This window comes from Schistocerca gregaria, chromosome 1 (assembly GCF_023897955.1).
Source record: "Schistocerca gregaria isolate iqSchGreg1 chromosome 1, iqSchGreg1.2, whole genome shotgun sequence".
NCBI lineage: Eukaryota > Metazoa > Arthropoda > Insecta > Orthoptera > Acrididae > Schistocerca > Schistocerca gregaria.
In genome coordinates this window covers 955,651,037-955,673,829 of record NC_064920.1, presented here as the reverse complement: position 1 = coordinate 955,673,829, position 22,793 = coordinate 955,651,037, and the positions used below count along the sequence as shown (strand labels likewise).

At 37.8% G+C, this 22,793-nt stretch overlaps 1 protein-coding gene across 3 annotated transcripts in view; it reads left to right on the top strand.

Moving 5' to 3' along the window:
- Positions 1–4,269: 4,269 nt before the first annotated feature.
- The window catches only part of LOC126276230 (protein CREBRF homolog), a 106,989-nt gene continuing 88,465 nt past the window's right edge, over positions 4,270–22,793 (top strand). The window contains exons 1-3 of one of the 3 annotated variants that reach the window (XM_049977259.1): positions 4,560–5,332; positions 5,459–6,630; positions 20,862–20,960. In XM_049977259.1, coding sequence (XP_049833216.1) covers positions 5,322–5,332; positions 5,459–6,630; positions 20,862–20,960 — 1,282 coding nt within the window. In that variant the 5' untranslated portion in view covers positions 4,560–5,321. Of the gene's footprint in view, positions 6,631–20,861; positions 20,961–22,793 lie in introns of all 3 variants that reach the window. The other 2 variants (XM_049977260.1, XM_049977258.1) reach the window with 2 other exon arrangements.

The following is a 22,793-nucleotide window of genomic DNA, read 5'->3' as shown; positions in this document are numbered from 1 at the left end:
TCTTACTCTGTCTTACAAGTCTACTATCATTCTCACTTCAAAAGTGATATGTCTGTTGGTACTAAATGTTGATCAGTTTCCTTATAGTTTGATAATATATAATCAGTTTCATACTTGGCTCCATTTGGTTCTTACCAAGTCCATTTTCTGTTTTGTTTCTGCGAGGAAGGTGTTAAGATAAACCTTTTTGTTTTTAATATGTTTACACTTACTTTTATAGTACACAGTGGTATTTTTTCATTAATTTGCTAACAAAAATATGTTTCAAATTATCAACTTACATAACTCACAAAACAATTTCACTTAGGATGTATGGAATGGACGTTGGAAACACTTATTTCATAATGGTTAGGGAATGCGTAGACGAGAGAGATTCAACAACCTTTGCCCTATTTGCGGTTAGCTTTTGTTTTTCTGACATGTTCAAAATCTTGAGTATGTATTCACTATGGGTCTGTGGAACAAAGTATGGTATCTCTTTACCTGCCTACTGATTAAATTCTGCTCTCATCTCTCATCCAGTATTGCACACGAAGTTTCCATTAAGTACTGTTCTTTCTTTTTTCCTACATTTGCATTGAAATTCCTTATTATAATCTTGCCTTCTGTGTTTCCCTAACTCTTCATAAAGCTCCTCTGTCATTTCATTATAATGTGAGTATTAATGCTACCCATGCAATATTTTTTTATTTTTAAAACAGTTCTTATCATGCTGTCTGAGATTTCTCCAGTTGTGTAACATAGCCTATACATCATTTTATTGCTGCTCTGTTCCTCTGTGATGATGATACTCAGTGGTCTCGACACTTATTCCTTTGTATAACTATTTATTCAAGCAAATAAAATAGAAAGAAACTTCCACATGGGAAAAATATATTAAAAACAAAGATTCCAAGACTTACCAAGCGGGAAAGCGCCAGCAGACAGGCACAATGAACAAAACACACAAACACACACACAGAATTACTAGCTTTCGCAACCGATGGTTGCTTCTTCAGGAAGGAGAGGGAAAGACGAAAGGATGTGGGTTTTAAGGGAGAGGGTAAGGAGTCATTCCAATCCCGGGAGCGGAAAGACTTCCCTTAGGGGAAAAAAAGAAAGAAAATATGTCTGCTTGTGTCTGTGTATGTGCGGATGGATACGTGTGTGTGTGTGTGTGTGTGTGTGTGTGTGTGTGTGTGTGTGTGTGTGTACACCTGTCTTTTTTTCCCCTAAGGGAAGTCTTTCCACTCCCGGGATTGGAATGACTCTTACCCTCTCCCTTAAAACCCACATCCTCTCGTCTTTCCCTCTCCTTCCTGAAGAAGCAACCATTGGTTGCGAAAGCTAGTAATCCTGTGTGTGTGTTTTGTTCATTGTGCCTGTCTGCCGGAGCTTTCCCACTTGGTAAGTCTTGGAATCTTTGTTTTTAATATATTTATTCAAGCATTTCATCATGTTTTGACGATTGGGTTCTCTTCCCTGCTACTCATTCAAATTATCGTAAATAGGTCAAAAGTTCTAATCCTGACAAAATTTACAGCAAACTGTGTTTCAGTTATTTCTGCTTATCCAATGTGTTATTTTCATCCTTCTTGTAACTTATGTTGAAAATGTTACATTAGTGGTAATCCTCTATGCCATTCTGATGAGAACTTTGTTTCATTTTCTAATAAGACAATCATATGATCAATCCCAGAATAATAATTATGTATTCTTTAAGTAATGGGCCAATTCACAAAACCCAGACATACTGTACTGTACTGATTCTGCCATCTGTGCAATTTTGACATCAACAGTACAAGGAACCATAGTCAATGCTTTAAATGATGATGTTGAACTAATAGCTCTTTCCAGTTAAGTATGGTGACCTTCTGTGTCAGAAATGTGTGCCTTATGCAGTATCTGCTTTCGCTCATTGGCAACAAAAGTTTAACTACCGTAAAATGGGGTTACTTGAAACACTTGAATTTCCTCAGTATCTAGCTTTTTCAATTTTACAAAAATTTTGAGTGAGGTGAAATTGCAGCGAAGATCCTGCTGGCAGAAAAAAACTATTTCTTAAACTTCTTTATGCTGATTTTTTACAAAAATATTGGTGTTTTATGTTCCCCCATGAGAGGGCATTATTTGAAACATCTATTCTTTTATACCGAAAACTTGCAGTTTTGCAAGTTTAAATTAGTGTGGGATACTTGCAACAGTGAACTAATTACAAAAGAAGATATGTGATATATTTTCATCTGTCAAAAATACAAAACTGGGTACAATACATGACAGTAAAATGCAGTACAAAGTGCAAAATAATTACAGAAGTACTTCCATAATAAAGTAGTAGTTGTTGTTGTGGTCTTCAGTCCTGAGACTGGTTTGATGCAGCTCTCCATGCTACTCTGTCCTGTGCAAGCTTCTTCATATCCCAGTTCCTACTGCAACCTACATCCTTCTGAATCTGTTTAGAGTATTCATCTCTTGGCTTCCCTCTACGACTTTTATCCTCCATGCTGCCCTCCAATACAAAAATTGGTGATCCCTCGATGTCTCAGAACATGTCCTACCAACCAATCAATTCTTCTAGTCAAGTTGTGCCACAAGCTCCTCTTCTCCCCAATTCTATTCAATACCTCCTCATTAGTTATGTAATCAACCCAGCTAATCTTCAGCATTCTTCTGTAGCACCACATTTCAAAAACTTCTATTGTCTTCTTGTCTAAGCTATTTATTGTCCACGTTTCACTTCCATACATGGCTACACTCCATACAAATACTTTGAGAAACGACTTCCTGACATTTAAATCTATACTCAATGTTAACAAATTTCTCTTCTTAAGAAACACTTTCTTTGCCATTGCCAGTCTACATTTTATATCCTCTCTACTTCGGCCATCATCAGTTATTTTGCTCCCCAAATAGCGAAACCCCTTTACTACTTTAAGTGTGTCATTTCCTAATCTAATTCCCTCAGCATCACCCGACTTAATTCGACTACATTCCATTATCCTCGTTTTGCTTTTGTTGATGTTATATTTCCAACAGAAAACAGTAACATTCTCTTTTGTCAAATAAAGGGGTAACAACATGGATAACATTTTTTATGGTACTGGAACCTATATCTTCGTCTTGAGGGAATATAGGGAAGACACACCAAGATGAAATCATTTGGCTCTTTAGCTTTCTGTGGTCAATATTTTCAGGGCCTGCAGTTGCACGTGTTGTATGCTGATGAAACTGATTTTCATATTTGTACTGGTAGTAATTTTCTTCAGTTCCATGTTCAGGGGAACTACCAGCAAAGTCTATGTCACTGCTACAGTCATGCACAGAATAATCATCAGCATCACTGCCAGTTCATACCACTTTGGGTCTATTATGTTCCCTCATTTTATTAGTGCTCTAAACCTGATGTTGTCCAGATTGCATTTGTTGCTCCTCAGATGGTTTATTCAGTCTCCTCTTCTTCTGTTTACCAGTACTGGAACCAGGTGTTGTGGCAGGGCGCTTCTTCTTCCTAGACTGTGGTTTGGTGCACTGGCTGATTAAGATTTTGCACTGGTGTGTGGGGTCTCAGATCTCTTAAATTACTCCAGAAACTGTTTTAAGCTGTCAGATCAAATTCCACATCTGCATTACTTCCATTTCCTTTTGGTGGGTTTTACAGAAACTTATCGTTATTAAAAGGCATGATCCCAGTAGCCTCAAGCCCTGCCATCAGGCTAATTCGCTCATTGACAACCAAAGTTTAACTACAAGTAACACAAGTTCTTAGCCCCTCGTTACTAGTGAATTGTTTGCGTTTTCGCCTTTTTATATACTCATCAAAAGGTCGCGTATTTGAGCCTTATTATTATTATTTTTTTCCAAGTATGATTACATTTTTTTCCGAATATGATTACACACTAAAAACCATGACACGAAAGCAGTCTGCAACCAATTTCGCAACAAATGGCTACCTCAGGGCTTACGCTGATTGACATTAATTGGGATGTTAAAAAATTAAATGTGATTGTTAACACATTTAGTTTGCGTCCTATTGACTGCTAATTTTGCATTCTGTGAAGCAAAAAAACTGCAAAAGCCCCAAATAGGGAAAGACTGCTTTCAGTGTGTTTATTGTTTTGTTTCAACCAGTCGCGTAATTATTAGTAATTAAACAGGAAATTAATTGGAGCATAAGACTAAAAAAAATCTTGATTGTTCCCATTGCTTTCGAAACACGCTTCTCATTCACGTGTCTTGCACGAACGCCATCGCTCGACGTTGCGGTGACGGGGCTCACTGGCCCGGAACAAGAAACAGTAAATGCTTACATTCTCTGGACATTGTTTATTTTCTATTTTTTATCCTCTTCGTAAATTTCTTCAGCGGAAATATAGATTGGTCATTTACTATATGATACCCAAAGTGTAAAAAACCAGCTTACAGTTGTTACAATATACTATAAGAGGATCAGTGCTACTACTTTCATGAAATTCATGAGTTTGACATTTTCTAGATTCTCGTACTACGTTTGTGTTTGGGAGGCTGGCCCAAGGATCACAACAAAAGCTGCAATTGGTCGGTGTGTCTATGACCTCGCTGCCATTGGCTAGGTTGTCAGTCGATTGATCGTGCTCATGTGACCTTTGAGTGATTTCTTCAGTAAACGCAAAGTTTACAGGTTGATATTTTAGTGTTGTCATGCGTAACTAAATCGGTAATACCAGAAGTGATATTCGATTCTTATTAAAAACAATATTGTGCGAGCACTGTCGAAGATGAGTGGGATGTCCTGATTGTTTACTATGTTAAACTGACTTTCAGCTGAGACATGTTATTTTGAAAGTCATGGTCGTGCTGCTGTCTTGGTGTGCAGTATGATTAGCGCGGGAAACGAGTAGCGTAATGTATTTTCAGCTGTCCAAGGTAACTTCGTACCAACAGTTTGTCATATTGAGTGTTAAATTTACAACAGTGTTTATCGGGAAATGATTCATGTAAACAGATATTTTCATGGAAAGAAATAGTATTATAGGAGCGAAAATTTCGTGACAGCGATGTCAAATATGTTCCAGAAACTCTTACCTTCTTTGTTATCCTACATGATGTTGTGCAATCAAAACAAAGATTTTGTTGTTGTCTAGGCAACACTGTATTGCAACATGTTGTTTTTGGACGCTTGCTGATAAGAATGAAGGAAATTATGAAACACAGAGACAGATTGCACGATGTCATCTTCATTATTCCATTCTATTCTTGGATTTTAACGTACCATTTAGACAAAAGCTTTTAGAAGTGAGTGTTATGCCTTCTCTGCCAAGGTTAAAAATAAGTCCAAGGACGGTGTTTGGCATTTGAATCAAAACATGTGCATTAGGTATATTTACATAGCTAACACGTTGCCCAAAGCTATACTCAGTGTAATGAATGAAAAGTTAAAGTTTTATATAATTCTGAAGTGAGAAAGATAGTATTAAACACTATTGTTTATGGTATGTTACAGGTTAGCTTTCATCAGCAAAATAAATGACATAAGAGACAATAAAAACATGGCTGATCCTTTTTATACAGGGGAATTATTTATTGACCAGGGAGTAACAGTGAAGCAAGAGCCATTGGTAATGGACAGCACTAGTAGCACAACAGCTAGTGTCCCAATACCACATCGTAGAGGCATGGATCTTTCAGATTTTAGAGACTTTGGGTTTGACTTTGTGGACATCTCCTCACCATCTTCTGTATCTCAAGACAATACACCAAACGCTACCAATATTGTTAGTGTCACAGAACTGTATGCAGAGTCTCCAGTGTGGACCACAAAATTGCCTAGTGATTGTGAAACCAGTAGAAGTGATACATTTCGAATGGATGATGATGATATCTTCCAAGTTGATAAAGCAGATCTTATTCAAGGACCTACGCTTGCAGAATTGAATGCAAATGATGAGAACTTGTTGGATGATTTGAATTTTGATGATCTGTTATTGCCAGAAGAAAATAGCTACTACATCAATGTGCCGCCTTTTGCATCACAGTCAAGGACATCTGCTGCTCCTCCACTTGTCCAAGTCACAAATGTGAACTCTAATTTCGGAAACAATAATGTAGCACAACTTTCCCAGAGCCTTGTTCCATCTTCATTTCCACCAGCTGGACTTAGTTTTTACAAGGATGCATTCAGTGTATCGTCAAGTGTGCCATCCAGTCCATTGGACGTTTTTTTGAGTGGCAAACCTAGTAATGGTGTTCAGACAGTTGATGCTCTTTCACCAGGGAGTCAAAACAGCTCTAGTTCTTCATTGCTTCTGCATTCAGCAGCATCGTCTGTCACCCCTCCACCTCTTGGAGTCAGCCCATTGCAGCAGAAACACAGTACCCTACATGAACTTTTACTCAAAAAGGAAACATACTCTTCAGCATCACCGGAGAGGCAGCTTTTTGTTCAGTCGGTTCCAGGACCACTCAGCCCAACTAACTCTGTAAGTCCTGTCCCAGAAGTGCCATCAGGTAGTAGAATAACAAGAAGCGGTAATACAGGATATGGATCAAGATTATCGTCGTCAGCTCCAACTCATCTTGGACTGGAACAAATTTGGCAGCGCAGGGAACCTCGGCAGCATCTTCTTTCTACTGGATCATTAGCTGAAGCAGGATCCACTTCTTCAATCTCTACAGGTAAATATTTATGTTTGGATAGAATAATAATATACAAGAAAATTGATATCCATTCATCGAGTATACATATTTATAGCATAGCTTATGCATAGAATCTGATATGATTCCTTTTATATTTCTATGTGATTTATAATGGAGTAAAGCATTTGTAAAGGTTTTTTAAATTACTGCTACCAGTCACAAACTTTGTTGACTGTCGTATTATTTATTTAGTGACCTGTTTGGAGGGAATACCTCATCTTCAGGCAAATGGCACTACAAAAACAATTTTGCAGTAAGGTGATACTGATGTTACATAGACTTTTCATAAATGCTGTGGTTATCCAGTGGAAGAAGAGAAAACTTAGTAAGATGCGATGTTACTTTGGAAGCTGGACTGTGTTTGCATCAAAATGGTTTGTAACAGTTAACTCATTTTGTTCTTCTGGCGTGGCAGTCTCGTTGTGATGAGTTGAGGTGTTTCCATTTCTGTGGCTCTCTTCAAGAAAGCCAAGAGAGCTGAGGTTTCCATTTCTGTGGTTCTTTTGGCTTTCTTTAAGAGAGCCACGGAAATGGAAACACCTCACCCCATCACAATGAGACTACCTTGCCAGGAGAACAAAGTGAGTGACCATTACAAAACATTTTCATGCAAACATCAGTCAAGCTTCCAAAGTGACATCGCCTCTTACTAAATTTTCTCTTCTTCCACTGGATAACCACACCATTTATGAAAAGACTATATAACATCAGTATGATCTTATTTTAAAATTGTTTTTGTAATGCCATTTAGCCTGAAGATGAGGTATTCCCTCGAAACATGTCGCTAAATAAATAAATAATACGATAGTCAACAAAGTTGTGACTGGTAGCAGTGATTTAAAAAAACCTTTACATATTTCTTGAGACAGTCACAATGGAAAAAGTCAAAATGGCTTCAAAATAAAAGCATTTCCATATCGGCTGCTGAAGAAAAAGTATCGTACATGCACAGGATCTAGAGGGATTGGAAAGTCATACCAGTCTGTGAATTAAGACAGATTCATTGATCAGCTGTTACTTAGGAAGTGTAGTAATGGACTAAACAATTCGTATTCTAATTCTAGAGTATCGGTAATAATAGTTTATAGATGTCCAGTAAGTGAGAGAAGGCAGAAAAACAGAGAATAAAGAAAAATGGGGTACAAAAGCAAATATTAAAGAATGTGGGTAAAATATGAGCCAGAAAGGGATTAGGATGGACTCCTTTTATTAAAAACATTGTAGTAGCAATCTCATTTTCTTTGTTTTATTTTTCCTGTGGATGCTATGGAGGAAATATTTTATTTCATAGATGCTGCACAACAGTAAGATCTGGTATCAGTTCGAGGAAAATGGTGATGATAATAACAACAAAAGAAAAGATAATGTGGCAAAAGTTACCTTTTAATTTAGTTTTTGTTCAATTGGCTAATGATGATTGTGAATTACACACTATTTATGAGCCATCTTCTCAGTTTCACTGTGTAGATACCTCAGAGGAAATTGATGGTCATTATTAAGTAAGAATTGTCCTAAAACATTCTGTTTCTTAGTTCATGAATCAAATTATACAAATTTCAGTGACAGAATAGTGCCAGCTGTTACTTTCTGAGTCTTGTCAAAAGCAGTAGTGTGTGCTGTTTACACTGTTTTGAGAAACTCACGTGTTATGATATCTAATATCTGGCTGGTAATTGGTTCTTATTCTGTCTGACTGTTGCATTAATGAACCCACAGATTGTACACAGTGAAACAGAATTTTTAGAAGGGGGAGTAGTCACTACAGGAGTTCTACAGAAATTAATATTGTGAATATAATATAGGGAAACATTCCACGTGGGAAAAATACATCTAAAAACAAAGATGCTGTAACTTAACAAACGAAAGCGTTGGTTTGTCTCTATCGAGACAAAAAACACACAAACACACACAAGTTTCAAGCTTTCGCAACCCACGGTTGCTTCATCAGGAAGGAGAGGGAAAGACGAAAGGATGTGGGTTTTAAGGGAGAGGGTTAAGAGTCATTCCAATCCCAGGGGTGGAAAGACTTACCTTGGGGGGTAAAAAGGACAGGTATACGCACACACACACACACACACACACACACACACACACACACACACATTGTATACCAGTACAGCATAAAATAATTGTTTGCGACGTAATTCAAGCATCATAATGGAGTCTATGATAGGCTCATAAGTAAAAGAATAGATAAAAAACAGTTTTTAATGAACTACCGCATTGAAAAACACATTTCAAGCGATTTTGTGCAAGACAGTTTGTATCTTCAATAATAATAGTGGAATATGGCAGAAAAAGAATACGTAAAATCAAATTTTCAGAGTATATATGTATAAGAGTTTGATCTGTAAGCAATGCACTTAAATCACTTTCACATGGTTAACTTCAGCAACATTTGCTCTTCATTTGATTAATGAGTTAGGTGATCATAATGTGAGGAGGTTATTTTATTGTGCATATTTTGAGTAATTAATGGCATAATTATGGAATGATATTGTGGGGCAATAGATGTAGGTCTAAGGTATTCTTTGGGACAAGGGACTCCTTCACGCCCAACATAACACAGCCCTTACTCTTTGAAGATTATTTGTGGTGCACAGTGTTCTCCTTCTGCTCTGATTGTGAACTCTATAACAGAACTAACTGATAAGAACTACCTAATGTACGTGATATTAACTATATCGCATTACATGATTGCTATATAATTCCTGAAGTTGACACAGGTGCAGTCCAGTAATATGATCTTGTCATGTGTGTAATTCTCACAGCGAGACTTAAAACCTACCAGTTACATATGTCCTCCTGGAATAGAGTCAATTCGTTTGCTGTTATATTTGGATACTACAGTCACCCATAAATTTATCTTGTAAAGCTGGTCCTGCTATTCAGTCCCAGCTAATAATTCTCTTCATTGTGCTCAGGTCCTCTTCCCTGAAGATTTCATCAATTAGCTGGAAAAAGGACTCATTTCCTTCTTCAACCAGTGTAAAGAATTCATAACAAGAGTTCCATCATTTCAACCATATATTGTCAGATTAACCATTAATACAACCAAACTGTGGAAAATCCAGGATGGAATGTAACAATATTATGAAAAGGAAAGTTTTTACCCACCATATAGAGGAACAGATAAGCACAACAAAAAGACTGTCACAAATAAAGCTTTCAGCTAGTAAGACCTTTGTCTATTTTTCAGGAAGGCCTTACTGGCTGAAAGCTTTATTTGTGACAGTCTTTTTGTTGTGCCGATCTGCGACTCAGCATCTCCGCTACTTTTGTTTTCATAATATTGTAACCATTAATACAATATTCTTTACAGTGAGTGCCAGGGTCGTCTTCCTATCTGATTTGTATACAATAGAGTAAATCGAATACTACATATTTTCCATAATGTTCATTGTTGTGCTCTTTAGTTATTCTTTGGTGGACCATCATAGCACCTTCTGTCTGTGGCTGCATGGAATAACACGTCCACCACACCAGTTGTAACAAAATGTCATGTTAGACTACAGTCTGTGTAAGTCACAAACAATTTTTGTTTCTCAAGAAGTTTGGCTGCAATAACCTTGGTATTAATTTATTCACTTTAGTATTTGTGTATTTCGGTGTTTGTTGATGAGTTTTTTAATTAATGTGTTAAAATGTCTAATCAAATAATGTAAACTCCAGGTATAAATTTCAACAATGTAGGAAAAGACAGATTGCAGGCAAGCACACCTCACGCACACACGACCGCCAACTCCAGCATCTTGGGCCCAAGATGATGGAGTTGACAGTTGTATATGCATGAGGTATGCTTGCTTCTCTGTGTGTATGAATGTTGTCTCTCTCTTTACTGATCAAGGCTATGGCCGAAAGCTATATGTGAGTGTTTTTTAATCATGCCTGTCTGGGACTTCATGTGTCTGCTTTACAATAGGTAGAAATGTATCTTTTCCTAAAGTATTGTAAAAATGTCTAAACTTTCCATAAGTTAGAAAACTGTCTCCTGATGTCAGTGGAAAGGACATCATTTCGTTTGTAATATGTAGTTTTCATTTTTTCTCATTTCCACACATATTATCTGTTCCTAATGATTTCCTCACTTTGAATCTAAAGAATGAGCAATGTACCCATCTGATCAGTTTAAATATTTTGGAATATTCATCACAGCCCCACAGTTTTTTTTTTTTTTTTTTTTTTTTTTTTTTTTTTTTTTTTTCGCTGAAGAAATTTGTTGTGAACAATCCTTTGCTGTTTTAGAGTAATAGAAATATTCACAAATACAGTACTAGATGGGGGAAAAAACCTTTAGACTTCTCTCGGCTGGATCTTCGGCACAGATATGAGTGAAATGTACAAGTACATAATAATATTCCCACGGAAATAAAATTTCTTACAGGCAGTAGAAATGTTTTAAAATGTGGATTAAAGTTGTGTATCTTATTGAAAACTACTCCTTTATTATACAGTGTGGAGAAAAATTGTGTCATGAAATTTTAACCCTGGATAGCTGATGCCAGTAGGAACCAAAATTACTAATGTTGTGTAGGTTGACAACACACCATTTTTAAACTGAGGAAATGTGGCTTCATGCACTCCGACTGGTCGTGAGATTGTCCTGTTGCCGTTTGTCGGTTGATGGGCAGCGCTATGGTTGTCTGTTCACACATACAAATGTTCCTTGCCCCGTTATTGCCCTGAGGTGATATGCGCACATGTTGAATAGGTCTTGCTGTTTGTCACCACCTCACGTCAGAAGCATTCACACGTAAGCTACGTTTTGGAGCACACACAAATCACCTGAAATTTAGTCATACAGTAAGCATGATGGCACAGTATTCGTTTGAAACAATGAGATATGGTTTTTGTTTATGGACTAGCTGATGGTAATGCACATGAAGCTCCACAGTTGTATGAGGAACGGTACCCAGCAAGACTCCACCCACACCTGCAGATGTTTTCAGCAATTCACCAGTGACTTAGCGAATCAGGCTCGTTAGCGGGATATTGTGATGATGCTGGAAGAACTCGAATGCTACAGGATGCTGCATTTGAAGACAGTGTTCTCGAATGCTTTGAGGAAGCACTTACGACAAGTACTTGAGCAGTTCAGCATGAGTTGGGGTCACTAATGGGTTAGTCTGGGAGGCTTTGAGGGATGACAGTCAGCATCCATCCTGTCCAGGATCTAAATCCGGTGGCGGACTATGAACACAAGCTAGGGTTTTGTCGGTTGTTTCTGTGATGTGTTGCATGAGATACCGACTCCCCCATCATTGTGTTGTTTACCATCAAGTGCACCTTTCATCGGGATGACCTTTACAACACTCTAAATGTCCTTTCCTGAGCAAAGATAAATCCTCATGTCCAGAGCATCCGACAACAGTTCAATCCCGTGGCCAATCAGTGCGTGGCACCAAGTTTCTGTAGTTTAAAAATGCATTGTCGACCTACGCATCGTTAGTAACCCTGGTTCTCACTGGCATCAGCTATCCAGGGTTAAAATTTTGTGGCACAATTTTTCTCCACCCTGTAGAAGGATTCTCGAGTAGAAATGAGTAGACAATTACAAACTTACAATGGCCAGCATATAGCCATCTAAATATATTTTTTGAATGTTTTATGCCACCCTATGTTCAATTGACATATTCCATATCATTATGTGTGTTGTGAATATGAGCTATGAAACAAGGGTTAACTGAAAACAGCAATAGTATTTGTAATGCAACACCAGGAGTAAAATAAGTCATGGTGTGACGGTGGTAAAGAAAGAGAAATTGTAAACCATAAACATATTTGACCCGCTGTCCAGTGGTACTATTTGTGCTGTGTGTGGACTAAGTCTCTCAGATTTTCTTCGTGCTTAAAGGATCTGAAGGTTAGTATCTGGACATAAAATTGCTAAAGCTGTAGAATGTAATTTTCAAAAGAAAGAAAGAGAGAGAGAGAGAGAGAGAGAGAGAGAGAGAGAGAGAGAGCTGGAAAAAGTGGCCTTTGGAGATTAGATGATTTCTGATCCCAGCTAAGTATTAAACACTTGAAGATAATTAATGAAATCATTGTTGGCCCAGTGCATGGCATTAGCTGCTTGTACTTGTATGATCATTAATTCAAATCTTGCTAGTAGCATTCTTTCTTTAATTTCATCTTTATTGGCAAATAAAAATATTAGTTAACAAATATAGAATCATAATTTTTCAACAAAAATAACACCTTTTATTTTTAATTACTGTCAGTATGAAAATACAAATATTCACAGTGAACTAAAATTTTGTATCAAAATCTGAGACATCAAAGATAAAATCAAATATTTGTTTTTGTTTATAGATAAAGAAGTATTAATGCTGTACATAATTCATATCATTTAGCAAGAAGGCATTGATTTGTCTGTGTCATATTTTGTTTTCATATGACCAGCTATTATTAAAAATTATAATCCAGTGTTTTTAAATTATTATTTTTTTTTAAGAAATGGATTTTTTTAAAAAAGTAAAAATGTGCTTGCTGCTAGTGAGATTTGAACCATTGACTTTACAATTACAATCCCATTGTGCTACACATTCACCTAGCACACTGTTAATGGATAGCTTGTGAATGCAGTGGTTCTGTGTTGCCTTTGTCCTCGCACAGCTGATACAGCTTTCCACTTTCACTGTACCCACTGCTGTCAAACCCAAAATAAAACTTTTTACCCATGGCTGGAAATGTAATATTAGTGCGGGATATAATTTTGACTTAATTTGTTTGAAGCTTTACTCCAAATCTAGGTTATTACGTGTCATTGGTGTTAGCCAGTCATGTGATAGTATACAGTATCCAACGACAATTGCTATTTTGTTTTGGCGGAATTCTTTTCATGTCAGTCTCTTCTTATTGATGAAAATGTTTTATCACAGTATATTTAATTTACAAAAATAATTAATTTGCTGAGTGGGTAAGGCTACATACAAGAACCTGTCACCCATAGAGCAGGTACAGCATTAGTTATTTGCTTCAAGTTATTGGTTGTCATGAATTCCCAGCATTCAGTGATTGTTGCCAACATCAGCACACTATTCCACCACTGCTGTAAGTAAAACTTTGCCCAAATCTATAATGTATGCGTTGGATTAGTCATTCATGGACCATCTAAAAAGTTTGCTGAAAACAGTGTAGTCGTGATTTTTCAAATGCTTTCAGGATTTCCTTTAAAATTTTCAGATATTCTTCCCAGGTATTTGTCAGTCTGACAGTATTGCTGATGTAACCCGCTCACCTTCCGGAAGTACTCTCCACATAGAACTTCATCCAACACTCATGAAGGCAGAAACAGAATTGCTGAGTGAAAGTTGTTCTGATTTGCTAACTTCTTTCCTTATAGAAGTCCCTCTGACTTCCTTTATAAAGTTCTAGCTACCAATAAGTGATTGTTAAGTATGACCAGAGAGTATTTTATATCTTTAAATGTTTATAATAGGCCTTTCCTAGTCTGTCTCTTTTGAGATCTACTGGTATTGTTTTGTTTCCCTCCATCCAGTAAAGAACGGTGTTTTTATTTAATGATTTTCCCTACCAACATGTTCTTGGTGTCAGCTTCTATTGTACTCTTTGTTGGCAGTGGATTGGAGTATGGGTTAACATAAAAAGATTGTTGGTCACATACTTTGAATTTACAAATGCAACAACACATACATGCTAGCTTAGAAGCAAATATGATTGAATAACATTTTAAAATTTCTGGTGATTCTTGTTTCGTAGTACTTGGTAGCCCTTGCATTGTGTTAATCTTATCATGTACATTGTGATTTTCGTTGTATTCTGTAAACTACTATCTTATCATGTACATTGTTATTTTGTAAACTATTGGTTTGTCTTTGCCTTGACTTCTGAAATTACATCTCGTCTTTTCATGCACATTTACTTAAATGCTATGTTCACAGCAGTGTCATCATCGTGAAATATCTGGTAAATTTGCTTTCTTCATCCCTGCTTAATGTTTTATGTTGCCCTCAGCAAAATTTAGTTTTATTTTTGGATCCACCATGCTCCCAACTTTCATTATAATCACTTGGAGATTGTGTTGTCAATCTTGCTTATATCTTGTTAATGCATTTTGAGTTTTAATTGTGTTTGATTGCTCGCTGGCTTGCGTTTGCTTCTATCCACAACTGAAGTAAGTATACTATATTTGGAAAATGTGGTTTTATTTTGTATTTCCTTCAGGTGTTTATAAAGCTTTGCAGCAATTGCACAGATTTTGTTTATGCTTTCTTTGAGAGCATCTGTGTACATCGTACCATATGTCTGCTTCAGTATAAGTCATTAATTCTGTATTGATAACATTTTTTTTCCTCTGTGAATAGAACATGTTCAATTTCTTTGTTGTTTTTCTTTGTTCATTGTTTACTGATTACCAGTGCTATCTACAATTAACATTTTTGAATGCATTTAAGGACATACCATTTCACTGTTCGTACTTTTGCCTGGAAATCTGAGTGTGGATGGCAGAAGGTTAAGATTAGATGTCTTAGGGATGCCATGTCCAGCTCAAGCTCAAAATTGGCAAAGATGTTAAAGGACATATGAGCAGTGTCCTTTTCAAAGTTGCTTTTACTGATTTCGGTAAATAATGGAAAATCTAAATCTATATGGCCAGACAGAAATTTGGACTCTACTTCTCATGAATGTGGACTTCATTGTGAGCTGCTTTCTTCGTTTTGAAATCTGGTAGTAAATCCTAAGAAGTTCTGGTGATGCGTAAAGTATACTAGTGGCAGGAGACAGCCATTACCTTCACAACATGACAGCAGTGGTAATGTTAGCCACGGAAGTACCAGTAAAACGTATTTACTAAACACTGTTTTTCAAAATTCTTTCATTAAAAAAAGAATCAGTAAATGTTTCAGAATTTGACTCAAGAACTGCTGCCAGCATGAGTAATTCGGAAATAGATACCCATGTTGTAGCAAAGCAACTTCGGTAACGTAATAATGGAAAGTCTCCTGGCTGAGTTTGTGTAACAACGGTATGCGGATGAAATAGTTCAATTTTTACCTAAAGACTGCAAAGTGGCAAAGGTCACACCAAAACACTAGAAAGGAGGTATAAGTAATCTGTTGAATTGTAGACCCCATAACATTGGCAGAGACTTTTATTAGCAATTTGAACCTGTATTATGTTCCAACATTATAAAATACTTTGGAGAAAACTGTCTGTTGACACACAATCAGCACAATTTCAGAAAATACCATTCCTATGAGGCAGTACTGGCTCTTTACTCACATGAAATAAAAGTGCTATTACCAATGGATCTCAGTCATTTCCACACTTCTGTTTTTCCAGAAGCATTTTCATACAGTTCCTTAATCAGATTGTATGCATATGGAGTAACATCTCAGCTGTGTGCATCTGAATTAACCATTCCCTGTCAGAAAGATCTCATGTAGTAGTAATTGACACGTTTTTTAATCTATATAAACAACTTAGTAGACAGTCTGAGCAGATCTCCTAGATTTTTTTTGCAGATGACACAATAATTTACTACCTAGTAATGCCATCAGAAGAAAAACAAATTGCAAATGCTTTAGTCAAGATACCTACAGGGTGCAAGAACTACTAATTGACCCTGAACAATAAAAAGTGTAAGGTGCTCCACATGAGTACTGTAAAAATTCCATTAAATTTGTGTTACACTGCAAATCGCACAAATGTAAAGATTTTAGGCTCAGCTGAATACCTAGGTATAACAATTACAGACAACTTAAGTTGGGACCATCACATAAAAAAATGTTGTGAAGAAGCGAACCAGAGCCTGCGTTGTATTGGCAGAACATTTATAAATAGATCTACTGAAAAGATTGCCTACACAATGCTTGTCCGTCCTCTCCTGGAGCATTGCTATGCCACATGGGATCTTTACCAGATAGCATTGACGAAGGACATGGAAAAATTTCAAAGAAGGGTAGCTCGTTTTGTATTGTCATGAAATATGGGAGAGTGTCATGAACGTGGTGAACGATTTGGGGTGGCAATTACTGAAACAAAGGCATTTCTTGTGGCGTCCAGAACTTTTCACTGAATTCTGATTACCAACTTCCTACTCCTGTCTACATAGGAAGAAATGACCGTCACTATAAAGTATGAGAAATAAGAACTCGCCCACAAAAATTTAGGTAGAGAAATAGTCTGAAAGTCATTCTGTGCACCCTATGCTTAACAGTGAAATGTGAATTGCAGTGTAATTTTGTAATTCTCTGACTTGGCAGAATTTCAAAATTCTAGTTAATACCTCTTGTTTGTTCATTTCTGTGGCAGTTTCTCCTTTGAATAATTCAAGGAGTAAAGGTAACAGCTCACTGTACGATTGAGGCACCTTAGTCAATAAACAGAAATCGGATGGTTCACTAGAAACTAACACGAAGAATAACTGCCAAATCCTCGCAGACTATTTCAACAAACTTCTCAACTGCGAAGGACCTTCAGAGGATATTCACTATCAGACATCTACACCAAATCCTGACACTAAACTGCCAACCATCAATGAAATAGTAGAAATTATCAAGACACTGAAAAACAATAGAGCCCCAGGAGAAGATGGAATTATTGCAGAACTATGGAAACTAAATGTTGAAAGATTAACAGGAAAAATTCACAAAATCATATTAAACATTTGAGAAACAGAACAGATCCCTTCTGAATGGAAATGCGCGCTCATCCATCCACTCCACAAAAACGGGGACAAAACTGAACCAAATAATTACAAGGGTATCTCACTCGTACCGGTCACATATAAAATCCTATCAATAGTTCTCATGAATAGATTAGAAGAACAAGCTGACCCACAAATAGGAGAATACCAGGCTGGTTTTCGCAAGGGACGATCATGCATAGAGCAGATCTGGAATCTGAAAATGATTCTCCAAATGAAAAACACCCGAAACGCAGTGGTCACTTTTGTAGATTTTAAAAAGGCCTACGACTCAATAGACAGAGTAGCACTCTGCAAGATGCTGGAAGAATTCAGCATTGACAGAAAGACAAGAGGAATCATTCGGGAAACATTAACTGATACAGTCTCCAAGGTTAAATTTATGGGGGATATCTCGGAACCATTTGCAATCCAAACTGGAGTGCGACAGGGTGACGGACTTTCACCATTACTCTTTAATATCATTCTTGAAAAAATTATCAGGATATGGGAAAAAGAAGTCAAAGGAATCCAAATTGGCATTAGAAAAGATAATAGATTCAATGTGAAGTGTTTAGTGTTTGCAGATGACCTTGCAATCCTCACAAATAATAGAAAAGAAGTCACTAACGCCATAGAGAAGCTACACAAAACTGCACAAAGAACCGGCCTGCAAATCTCATATGAGAAAACCCAGTACATAGAAAGAGCACCACAAGACAAATTGCCTATTGTGACAACCCATGGGAAAATTGTACAAGTACCACATTTTAAGTACCTGGGAGAAATCATCCAGCCATCAGGGATCAACCTAAAGGCCAATGAGGAAAGAATAAAAAAAACTACAGAAAGCATATAAACTCGCATGGAACTATTATAACAAAAAGTCCATATCCATTAACGCAAAATTGAGGCACTACAACACTGTTGTACTTACGGAGGCACTGTATGCATCTGAAACAACACAAATAGGTGGGCAAACTAAAATCAAAGAAATAGAGAAACAAGAAAGGAAAATTCTCAGGAAATTTTTTGGCCCGATACAAGAGCAAGGAATCTGGAAGAAGAGACCAACATCAGAATTATATATATACACAGACAAGAATACGGATACAGTAAGGAAAAGAAGAATGCAGTTCTACGGACATATCCAACAGGATGAATGAGAACAGAATTTCAAAGCAAATTCTTAAAGTCATCAACTCAAGCAGGGGAAATACAAAATGGATAAAAGAAGTTGAAGAGGACCTCAGACAAACACACAAAACAGTAAACGATGCAGAAAATAGAACTGAATTCAGGAACGTCATCAAAAAACACAAATTTTGACACCACAACACAGAAGAGACAAGGATGCAAATTGACAGCGGAGCGAAAGAAACAACACAGTGAACACATGAAGAAAATTTGGGACCTAACCTAACCTAACCGAAAAAACATAGACAACCAACATAAAGGAATTCAAGTTTAGACGCATGCGCGTGCGAGGGGAATAGTGCATTCACTGTGTGTTGCATCCAGATCAGACTGTTAATCAATATTGTATTTGGAGGTATCAGAGAGAGTGTAGCGATGAGTGCCAAAATAAGGTCCTATGTGGATAAGGGCTTTCCCACAATGACAATTGTGCTGGTCGCACAGCCATCACTTTGCACAAGTTTTTGGTCAAAACGGCCCTACACTTGTTACTCACGTGTCATGGCTCTATCCAACTTCTTTGTGTCACAGAAGCAGATACGGAAGTGAGAGAATCAATTTCAGGGAGGAGATCCCAGCCACCACTGCAGATGAGTATAAAAAATCTTTTGCAGCATTGGATTCACAGATTGAACAAATATATTACATTTAGTGACACCTGGTTTGAGGGTGATAAGGCTGTACTGTAAAATGGGAAATACACTCCTGGAAATGGAAAAAAGAACACATTGACACCGGTGTGTCAGACCCACCATACTTGCACCGGACACTGCGAGAGGGCTGTACAAGCAATGATCACACGCACGGCACAGTGGACACACCAGGAACCGCGGTGTTGGCCGTCGAATGGCACTAGCTGCGCAGCATTTGTGCACCGCTGACGTCAGTGTCAGCCAGTTTGCCGTGGCATACGGAGCTCCATCGCAGTCTTTAACACTGGTGGCATGCCGCGACAGCGTGGATGTGAACCGTATGTGCAGTTAACGGACTTTGAGCGAGGGCGTATAGTGGGCATGCGGGAGGCCGGGTGGACGTACCGCCGAATTGCTCAACACGTGGGGCGTGAGGTCTCCACAGTACATCGATGTTGTCGCCAGTGGTCGGTGGAAGGTGCACGTGCCCGTCGACCTGGGACTGGACTGGGAGCGATCTCCTACACTGGCCGTACACCTCTGGTGATCGTCGAGGGGACACTGAATAGTGCACGGTACATCCAAACCGTCATCGAACCCATCGTTCTACCATTCCCAGACCGGCAAGGGAACTTGCTGTTCCAACAGGACAATGCACGTCCGCATGTATCCCGTGCCACCCAACGTGCTCTAGAAGGTGTAAGTCAACTACCCTGGCCAGCAAGATCTCCGGATCTGTCCCCCATTGAGCCTGTTTGGGACTGGATGAAGTGTCGTCTCACGCGGTCTGCACGTCCAGCACGAACGCTGGTCCAACTAAGCCGTTCCACAGGACTACATCCAGCATCTCTACGATCGTCTCCATGGGAGAATAGCAGCCTGCATTGCTGCGAAAGGTGGATATACACTGTACTAGTGCCGACATTGTGAATGCTCTGTTGCCTGTGTCTATGTGCCTGTGGTTCTGTCAGTGTGATCATGTGATGTATCTGACCCCAGGAATGTGTCAATAAAGTTTCACCTTCCTGGGACAATGAATTCACGGTGTTCTTATTTCAATTTCCAGGAGTGTAATTAGATCTGCCAGATTAGTTACAGTGTATAGGCTAAATTGAATGGAAGAATGTAACATAGTAGTTCATAGCACTGAAATTGTCACAAGTAAAGAAGCTACAGTATTGAACAGAATGTTGAAGATAGACATAGGTGATACGATATGGCAGTGCACTTTGGTAGATAGTTGAATCAGTGAAAGATTGAGGTTACAGAGCCAAGGTACCTGAATCATATAATTTTAAATCCTCAGTTACCATATGTAGTGTGTTGTAGTTTGACACTTTTTCATCTCTCCTTTTTTCTAATATTCACTGTGGTCATATTAGAGCCTGTTTCTGTATCTGAAGGTATCACATACATAATAGATTGAAGTTATACCTGGTGTTTCCCTTTGCTAATAAGATCTGATGTGTAGTGGTCTCTGTGTCGTATTTGTTGGGGTGGAGGTGACGAAAAAATTCTGATGATTGTCTTGTATTTATGCAACACTGGGCTAATTAAAAAAAAAAAAAAACTAGCAGACAGTTTCCATGTTTTTTATGATTAATTAAATGGTGTCCTACAGCAAGAAAAATGACATTTTACTTCCTACATAAAAAACTTTGGATGCTTACATTGATCTATTAGTGCTTGTTAACAATATCCAGTCTAATTTTTGTTGTTTGTTTCTGCAGGTGGTATTTTAAGCCCCGAGTCTCATGAATTTTCTCATGATGAGGGGTTTGACTCTGAAGATGACAGCGATCATTATGAGGACTTCTCTTCAGATGCAGGTGTGTGTATATCTTTAAACATCCCAGTTACTACAGGTTAACTGAGACTGACTGATAATAAATGATTATGAAGTTAAAGTAATTACTGTTTGATACTAGATCTAATTTAAATCTCCTGATACCAGATGCCAGGTAAGGTTGCTGAGGAAACTTCGTTATTTGAAAAATATTTAAAGAACTCTTTACTAGTTTATGATTGATTCATAGTCATGCAGTACAGGAATCATAGCACAATTGTAGCACTCTTCCAGTAGAGGCAACTTTTCCCAACACAAGCACTGTTCGTTTTCAGTTTACAGACATACTATATCTCTCCAGCATTTCCTCTCCAGTAATCTTATGTGAATAGACAGAATAACTCCACTGAGAATGTGTAATATATTGGAATTATTTTCATTTTATTGAGTGGGTACTTATTGGCAGTTGTCAAGTGTGCTATTATGTAAAAATGGTCAACAGCTGGAGCTGCCAACTGTCTACCACTGAAGAGCCTTTCCCAATGTTACGTGTTGTCACTATGTATTTGACACATTGTTTTCATTGTATGCACCATTTCTGGCTGGAATACTTTTCACAGCATGAGGGGCATCAAATGAATGATGCCAGCCTCAGCATTCTCAAAATCGAAAGAGGCTTAAACTCTTTCCTTCTGAAATGAAGGTCACCAGCTGTAATAGTTAATCATAAGTCAAGCACTGCATTACAGCAGTGTCATGTTGTAGACTTGAATATTGGCACCCACCATTTGAGACCCAATGTGGATGTATGATAAGTGTCAGTGCAGGCCACGCTACAAGTTCCAGCAGTTACTGAATGGAAATCATTTATTCAGTTCCCGGTAATGGTGAGAGAAGTGCAGTAACTCTCTGGCTATTCATTAATTCACCACCAAGTGACAACAACACAGTTACACGGCCTTACATTATGCTGTCAACAATAAACAGCACATTTACCATTCGAATATATTTTCTACCAACACTACTGAGGTCACAGACAACAGTCAGTAATTCAAATTATACACTTCTCAGCATTGTTATAGGAACATATTTTACATAAAAGCCTATTTAACAGTTGCAAATAAGTACTCACTTAATAAACTGAAAGGAATTCCGCTATATAAACACAGACTCATTGACATTAGTCTGTCTACTCACGTAAGAGTCTGGGCAGGAAATGCTGGAGAAATAGTCTGCCCATAACCTGAAAAGGAAACAGTGCTTGTGGTGGGGAAACTGCCTTTCCCAGAAGAATACTGTAGTTGCTGAACAGGATGACTCTAGCAGTGGAAAACAGTGTGCAGAGATTAACGTATATTCTGTCCTCATGCTTTTTTGCGATAGTGTTATTAGTAACTCATGTATGAGTTATATGCAGTGTTAATGCACTTTTTGAAAAATATACATTTTCCTGGCATGTCTGTGCACTTCGTCCCTAGAGATTTGTAAGAGAGGATTTGTATAACTTTGTGAAACACCGTGTAGTTTCTTCTTGTGGCATAGTGGGGTAGCTAAAATGGGTAATCACTACCTGCTCTTTAGTTTGCAGACCTATGATGGAGAGAACTGCATGATCTCAATCTGGCGCCCTACCTAACCTCAAACTTCTACCCTCCTACCTGCTTCACCCTGTTATACCACTAGAACATAGTTTATCTCTTAATACGGCTCTACTGCAGTTAGAAGTGGTACATACATAAAGTATTTGTCCTTATCCCACATCATTTAATAATAAACATTAGTTTCATACATTAAAATACCATTTTTAATAATCTGCATTTTTTCCACCTCTTGCACTGCAGAAACTATTATTTCCAGAGAAGAAAAAAAAGAGTAG